The following is an 8,777-nucleotide window of genomic DNA, read 5'->3' on the forward strand; positions in this document are numbered from 1 at the left end:
AATTCTATTGCCTTCCATATGTTGTTATTGTTGTTGTTGTTGTTAGGTGCCATCAAATTGGTACTGACTCATAGCAACCTTATGCACAGCAGAATGAAACACTGCCTGATCCTGGATGTACCTCAAAGGTAAAAAGGGGAACATAAAACAGCAACAGCCAAACAACAACAACAACAACAACAAAAACTTGGAAAACCACCAGGTTGTGGGGGGGTGGGAACACACCAAAAATCCTATATTGAATACTGTAGTCTATAATCACACAAAAGGGAGAGGAAGGAGAGAAGAGAAAACAAACAAACAAACAAAAAGCCTATAGCCTATTATGAGTATGATTTTGACGTCTTCTTTCAGTGTCTTGCCTTCAAGACTGCCTGATATATTTCAAGATGCCACTGCTGGTTGTTATGCTGTACCTCAGTATTTAATTTTTGGCTTGTTTTGTTTTTAAATTCTCTTTTGTTCTCCACACCCTTGTTCTGGCCTTTTCTGTATTAAAAAACATTTCAGGGCCAGCTCTTGGGTTGACTCTATCTTTAAATGCTGAGAGTATCTGTGTGCATGTATGGCAGAAGAACCCACCAGTGTTGGGGTTGGGGGATGTCCACTCACTCAGACACCCCTCTAGTCATCAGAATGGAGATATGCAAACAGGGGAGACCAATGAACAGATTAAAAAGCAAAATACAAAAAAACAGAAAACAGAACAAAGCAAAGCTGACAAAGTGTATCGTCCACCTTTGTGCTGAGGTTCCCGTGGCATTATTACATGGTGGGTCTGCTACCCCACTTGGTCTTGCCGTTTGGTCTCACCCAAGATGTGGGCTCCAGACCGTAGAGCCCAGCAGATTAAAAAATACACGATTTCTTATTCTGCTACAAGTTCCACTAGCTATACGCCTTCAAACTTTAAAAATATCCCTACATATGTGGTTCAGAGTTTTGAGGCTCTTCCCTGAACCTACTTCACTTGGTATTCTGTGGTTTTGCTCACAATGAACTTCACTGCACCTCTACCTTATCCGCCATCGAGCCCCACCTCTGTTCTTCTTTTTAAGCAGTGGAAAACAATGCAATTTCTTGACGTACGTCTGTACCCAGGTATGCGTAATGAAGATGGGTGAAATGTTAGGGAGAGAATGGCACAACCTGAGCACATCACGAGTACGGGTTGATTTTGCAACAAGATGGGACCATCATCCATATGCACTCAGATAGTTTGGGATTAGCCCTTTGTGAAACCTCGTGATAGAACAATGCAAATGTCCATGGGGGATGGGATGTATTTCCCTGTCCATGTGGGGAACCTAGTTTGCCAATGGGACCTATCTAGTCCAAGCAAGGATTACATTACCTCTCTGCACATGTGACTTTCATGTCTGACCTGAGGAAAGGAGATTAAAATGCCCTGAATTCTGTGGCCAGCAAGCCTAATTGTAGGAAAAACGCATGTGGCATCGCTATGCTGGCCTCACACACCACAGTGGTCCTTCCAACCTAGTGTATGTTGACCTGTGACCTCTTAACCTGGTATCTGCTGCTCTAGCAAGAACAGTTTCTAAATTAGAAAAAGTAATTGATTCCAACATTGTAGAAATAAGTTTGTAGAACAAGGAAAATACCCAGTAAGGGGGCGGGGGGGGGGTGTCTTAAAAACTTTTGGGCAGGCAGATAAGGCCTGCTGTTAGGAATCAAACTTCTATATAAACAAAATCCAAGATATAGATGGAAGATTAAACAAAAAGGACAGAAAAAAAAATATGAAGCCATCAACATGCAAAATAATTGATATAGTGTGCTTTTGAAAGTAATATATGAGAAGTTGTGCAAAATGCAAATATGTATTTTTTCCATAAAACTATGATAGTTGAACTATTCTATTGGCCTTCCATAGAGTGTCCATTATTGACATATTACTATGTCCTAAATGCTTTTCCAATCAGTTAAACAGACTTATGTTCTATATTATGCCTAACATCACAGTATGTAAGATTAAGTTCTTTTTGAATTCCTGGGATGAATACAGCATAAAGAGTAGTTTTTATTTGATATAGGAAGTTGTAAAATAATTATACAAGAGGATCAAAACAGCAGTGCAGAAACAAAGATATAGTAATTGCAGAGAGAGAAGCTATTACACCACAGGTTAATCAAACAAGAATAAAGGAAATGTCAAGTTTATTTGAGTGCAGTGACATTTACTGATAATTATTAGAAGAACCTAACAATAAAACGAGATGGGAAATCAGAACAGTGGTTTAAAGATCCTCTTTCTGGTCCCAGCTTAACAAAGTATCAAAGAGTGAATTTGGTGAAACAAGGGAATATTTAAGAATGGACACATATGGACAGCTTAATGATGTTCAGGGCAGAGACTCATTGGTAGAATTTTCACCTTCCATTTGGAAGACAGGTTTGATTCTCAACCAATGTACATAATGTACAGCTATCATCTATCGATAGAGGCTTGCATGTTGCCATGATTTTGAACAGTTTCCATCAGATTCCAGACTAATATAAACTAGTTTCAAAAGCCTATAAGTCTACTCCAAAAAGAATCCAGTGGGAATCTTTCAGATCACAATAGTCTGATCCACAGCTGATTATAGGGAAAATGCAAGACTGGGAAATATTTTCTTCTATTTTGAATGGAGTCATCTTGTATCCGGGGGTCAATTCATGAAAAACAAAGGGAGAATTTCCCCCTTTTCCCCTTGTGATATCTGCTCACTTTGATATCCTCATCATCTACTCAGGAGGAATACAAGATCTGGGAAAACTGGTTATCATTGAAAGAAAATTCTTAAAAAATGAGTTTTCATCTTGGATGCAAATTAAAATCACACATGGTGCTTTAAAACTTGTATGATCAAAGCATATGCTGTAAAAAAATTTTATCTGTATGGGGGAAACCAAGCATTAATATTTTTAAGTTTCACAAGTGATTGCAATATGAAGTCAAGATTTGGAACCATTGACATGCATTTTCACAAGTAACTTTCATATATAGTTCTTACCCATGCAAAGATACTCTGGATAATAGATATCAATAAAGATACAGGATGACAATTCAAAGTAATAGAAATTGTTGTTTTTAAGTGCCCTTGAGTCAAGTTTTGAACTATAGAAAGCTTCAATAGGGTATCCAAGGACCAACTAGAATTGCCAATTCAAATTGGCAACATTCAATTCAAGTTGGAAACCTTCCAATTCAAATAGACTTTTCAGTCCAGCGCATTAACTCACTATATCACACCAGCACATAGAAATATAGTTGTGCATTTTACCAGCAAATCTGGCTCAAAGATGAGAAGCTATGGAAGGATTTGATCCTGAAAATTGACAGATTCCAGAATACTCCCCATATCATATTAAAGATGTGACAAAGGAAATGGTGTTCATGTATGGAAACTCAATATTGAATCTATGGGAGATACAGAAATTATGACACCAAACAGGCATGATACCTGATTGCAGATGTTAGGTCTTGCCATCTTTTTCATCCCATATGCCAGTAAATATGACACAAGTTTTGAGATTAGGTTGTTCTGCTGAGGAGTCTCCTTAGGGCTCTCTTTATGTCCCTGTTCCTCAAGCTATAGATGAAGGGGTTCAGCATAGGGGTAACCACAGTGTACATCACTGAGGCTATTGCACCCTTTCTGGCAGAAGATGAGATAGATGAACTAAGATACACCCCAATTCCTGTTCCATAAAATAAAAAAACAACTGACAGGTGAGAGCCACAGGTGGAAAAGGCTTTATATCTCCCACCTGAAGATGAGACTCTCAGAATGGAGGAAATAATTCGAATGTAAGAATAAAGGATCCCAGAGACTGGAACACCACCAAAGATAGCACCAAAAAAATACATTAGTATGGTATAGGTGGAAGTGTCAGAACAGGCAAGGTTGAGGAGTTGTGGAGGGTCACAGAAGAAGCTAGGGATTTCCACATCTGAGCAGAAGGTAAGTTGGGACACCATTGAAATGTGCAGCTGGGAGTCCAGAATGCTGACAAGAAAAGATACAAAAACTAGCAAGCCACAGTGTCGGGGATTCATGATAATTGTGTAGTGAAGAGGGTGACAGATGGCCACAAGCCGGTCATAAGCCATTACAGTGAGGAACATACAGTCAAGACCTGCAAAGAGATAAGTAAAGGATGCTTGCATCAGACAGCCCACATAGGTTATGGATTTGCTCTGTGTGTGGATGTTGACCAGCATCTTTGGGATTGTGGTGGAGATGAAACCAATGTCAGCCAAGGACAGGTTGTAGAGGAAGAAGTACATGGGGTTGTGGAGACGGGGATCAGAGCTGACAGCCATGATGATAAGCAGGTTCCCACACACAGTGATCAGGTATATGGACAGGAACAGTTCAAAGAGTAGGGGTTGCAGTTCTGGATCCTCAGAAAGGCCCAGAAGGAAGAATTGTGAGACACCTGTTAGATTCTGTAACTCCATGTGCCTGAGATAGTTTTGGGGGAAGGGGAGAGAAAATATTAATTAAAAGAAACAAGTGAATAGGTACCCAGCACTGCATGTGTGTTTAAAATAAAGAAATTCATAAGTAACATATGCAAATTGGCACGTGTTCACATTTGAGAATCTAATACGACAGTAATTTCAGCATTATTTTGATTTTTAGCAAATTCAACCACTGTAATACTCAGAACTATCTTTTTCTGTGCTGTTTTTCTTTTTTGTACATACCTTCAAGGGACATTGGGTTAAAGAGTATTAGGATTGTGTAGACATTTTAAGATGAAAAATCTATAGAAGCAGTCTAGTGATGCTTTGGAGGTGCTTACCTATCTATGCCAAGAAATTTGGAAGTCCATTACCTTGCCAACTGTTTGGAAGAGATCCATTTTTTTTATGCCAATTCCCAAGAAAAGGCACCCAATACAATGCAAAGATCATTGAACAATGTCATTAACAGTATATTAAAGTAAAAATTTCCAGCAGTTATTCCTAAAATGGTTGCAACAGTGCATCAGCAATGAACTGCCATTTATTCAAGCCAGATTCAGAATAGGAAATGGAACTAGAAACATCATTGCTGACATTGGATATATCGATTGTTGTTGAGAGCAGAAGATGCCAAAAAGATGTTCACTTATTTTATTGTCTATGCAAAGACTTTTGTCTGTTTGGGTCAGAACAAAGTATGGATAAAACATGAAGATGGGTTTCCAGAATGCTTAGTTGTTCACATGAGGTTCCTCTACATAGAACAAGATACAACCGTTAGGGCAGAATGGTCTTAAAGTAGGAAGGTGGTCGCCCAGGTTGTATTCTTTCATCATAATTAAGCAACCTGTGTGCTGAGTAAATAATCTGAGAGACTGAATTATCTGAAGAAGTATGTGAAATCAAATTGGAGGAACACTCATTATCAATTGGTGATATGCAGATGACAAAACTTTGCTTGATGAAAACAAAGATGGCTTAAAATACTGATAAAGATTGCAGATCATAGCCTTCAGTATGGAATGCACCTCCATGTAATGAAAATAAAATCATCTTCACCATCATGATAAATGGAGAAAAGTTTGACATTGTCTGAGAATTCATTTTTGCTTGGATCCACAATAAGTTTCATGCAAGCAGTAGTCAAGAAATCAAATGACACATTGCATTAGACAAATCTGCTGCTAAATATTTCTTTAAAGTGTTAAAGCCCAAACATATCAGTTTGAGGACTAAGGTACGCCTAACCCAAGTCATGGTATTTTCAATCACCTCATATGCATGTGAAAGTTGAACAATGAATAAGGAAGACTGCAGAAGAAATTATTCATTTTAATTATTGTGTTGAGAAGGGTATTAAACTATCATGGACTGCCAGAAAACATTTGAGCTTCCAATAAGTGCATCCAGAATGCTCCTTAGAAGTGAGGACAGAAAAACTTTATCTCTGAGACTTCAGACATGTATCTGAGGGACATTGTTGTTGTGTTGTTACTAAGTGTTGTCAATCAGTTTCTACTCATAGTGACCCTGTATAGGGTTTCCAAGGATCAGCTGATGTGCTTGAACGGCTGACCTTGTGTTTAGAAAGTACACTGCTTATCCTACAACACCACACCTCACGAAGAACATTAAGGGATAACAAACAAGATGGCAGATCGGGTGGAAGTGCAGTAAGGAGATCCATAAACAACAATAGGCTCAGGGGACGGTCCCAGAACACTGAACCACATATTAAGGAATATTTAGAAGGTTGGAAGGCTTAGAGCTAGGGGAGTTTGCTGCTCCAGGAGCCATCATCTTGGGTGAAATCAAGCGGGGAAGGATCAGAGCAGCCACAGACACCTGAAGAACTGCAGAGATAAAGGTGTGGATGTTTTTTTCTTTTGATCCTATTCATTGGTCCCTTGCTGTCTGTGTACTTCCATTCTGGTGACCATAGGGGTGCCTGAGCTAATGGACACCCCAGCCCCACCCTTGGAGGGTTCTACTACACATGCGCACAGATCTCCTTGAAATTTAAAGAGACGGTTTCCATTTAAAACCAAACAGCCACAGTCAGCCCTGGACTGTTTATAACTAGAAAAAAGGCCTGAACAGGGATTGTGGAGCAGGACAAGCAGACATAAAAGGAAATAGGCCGAAAATTAAATCCTGTTATGTCACAATGACCAACAGTGACATCTTGAAATTTCTTAAGAAGAGTAAAAAGGGAAGACCATTTCCTGATCACATCTACCTAGAGGCAATCAGAAAGCATAAAAAGTACCAAAATACACACCCATCTAAGTATTAAGGCCACAGATAACCCCTGAAGATGCCCACAAAACAGAAACAGATGACCATATCTGCACATGTCCAGAAATGAGATAAAGTGACTGAGGCAAATGAACTGGAAGTAGACCTACACTCCATCCTGGAAGATGAGCAGGCTTTGGAAATGCTGGAGAAGGAATTTAGAAAAATGATTATAAAATGTATCAAAACACTATATAATGGAGTAGAGAAAAATAAGCAACAAGTCAGAAAAGTGCTACAGGAACAATCAAATAAGACAGATACAGCATTGGATACAATTCAAGACCTACAGAAAGTGGTCCAAATGATTAATAATAGAATATCAGAAATGGACAATACACTGAAAGGGCAAAGGAGTAGAATTGAAGAGTTAGAAGCCAGAACTAGTGAGTTAGAAGATAAATCTCTCAACACTACTAACATAGAAGAACAAACATAAAAAAAGTATAAAAAAAAATCTGTAGAAGGTCTAAGATTCATGTTGGACAACATGAAGAGGAATAAAATAAGAATTACTGGCATTCCAGAACAGGAACAATCACACAAGTTCACAGAGGAGATCTTTGAAGAGCTTCTGGAAGAAAAAAATCCTAACATCCGGAGAAGTGAAAAGATAAGCATTCATGAAGCTCAACAAACCCCAGGATGGATAGACCCTAAAAGACAATCACCAAGACATATAATAACCAAGCTCTCCAAAATCAAAGATAAGGACAGAATCCTGAAAGCAGCGAGGGAAAATAGAACTGTAACATACAAAGGCAAGCAAATCAGATTAAGCTCAGATTTCTCAACAGAAACCACGCAGGCAAGAAGTTGATGGGGAGAGATATATAAAACCTTGAAAGAAAAAAATGGCAACCCAAGAATCCTCTACCCAGCAAAGCTGTCAATCAAATATGATGGTGTAATCAAAACATTCCAGGATAAACGGAAGCTAAGGGGTTTTGCCAAAGCCAACCCTGCTATAAAAAACATCCTAAAGAAAGTTCTGTGGACTGAGAACCAACAAGAACAGACAACAACTACAGAATGAAGTACATGGCTGTCGGGGACCTGCCTCGACAGGGAAGTTTGGTTCACGAAGTAGGGAGATCTGGCGGTGAAAGAGATAGAGAAAGAATATACACAAAGACGCAAAGAGAGAGACAAAGAGACACCCCGAGACCAGAGTGGATGCAAGACTGGCAGGCAGACCCTGGATTGCAGGCATCATGGCCCTGCATGCAGTAATGCATGCAGGATTCAGTCTGCGTCGGTCTTTTATTTTAGGGAGGGATTTTGCACAAAGGAAGAAGGGGATTATTAAGACAGGGTACAGAAATGAAATGTGGTTAATCATTCAAAAAAGGACACAATGATTTACAGGAACAAATTCGAAAATATACATCGCAAATTGTCTTAATAATCTAACATCCTTAATTTTCCAAAAATTCGAGCAAATTGTTATAAATTTCTTTTTTGGCTCAAATCCTAAGGCAGAGACTTGAGGTTTCTCAAGGCTAATTAACATACCTATAGCGCTTAAGCACTGCTGGGTAAAGGTGAAAAGGATTTAAAAGGTCTGAAGAGAGTCAAGCTGTTTCAGCTACCTAGCTTAGGCTTTCAGGAGGAAGGAGGACATCAAGGTTAATGATTTACACCTGGGGATGATTTGAGGAGGTTGTCACTATTATTCCTTGAACAATACTCCGGAATTCACCAATCTACTTTGAGTGAATTCCTTGGGCGGATTATCTCCAGAGCCTCTTTGCGGAATCCCAGCAAACCTGGCTTTGGAACTTTTACAGCCTCGGCTTTAGAAGAGGTTTTTGTTTTAATATTTGTCTATGGGTATCCAGGGCTCATGTATTAAGTTAATATCAAACATAACTAAATAATTTGATAAAGAACAGTTTGGATATGCTTACCAGGTGGCCAGAGTTTGTTCCTCAGAGATATTTGTTCCTAGGACCCTATGCACTGCCAACACAGTGGAGACATTAAGAGAGGCACATAAGAA

General features: G+C 39.1%; 1 protein-coding gene across 1 annotated transcript in view; it reads right to left on the reverse strand.

The window, feature by feature from the left end:
• Window positions 1–3,538: 3,538 nt before the first annotated feature.
• Window positions 3,539–8,777, reverse strand: part of LOC102838579 (olfactory receptor 7E24-like) — a 7,311-nt gene continuing 2,072 nt past the window's right edge. The window contains exon 2 of the mRNA XM_006877372.1: window positions 3,539–4,468. Coding sequence (XP_006877434.1) covers window positions 3,539–4,468 — 930 coding nt within the window. The remainder of the gene's footprint in view (window positions 4,469–8,777) is intronic.

The sequence above is a fragment of the Chrysochloris asiatica genome, unplaced genomic scaffold (assembly GCF_000296735.1).
Source record: "Chrysochloris asiatica unplaced genomic scaffold, ChrAsi1.0 scaffold00491, whole genome shotgun sequence".
NCBI lineage: Eukaryota > Metazoa > Chordata > Mammalia > Afrosoricida > Chrysochloridae > Chrysochloris > Chrysochloris asiatica.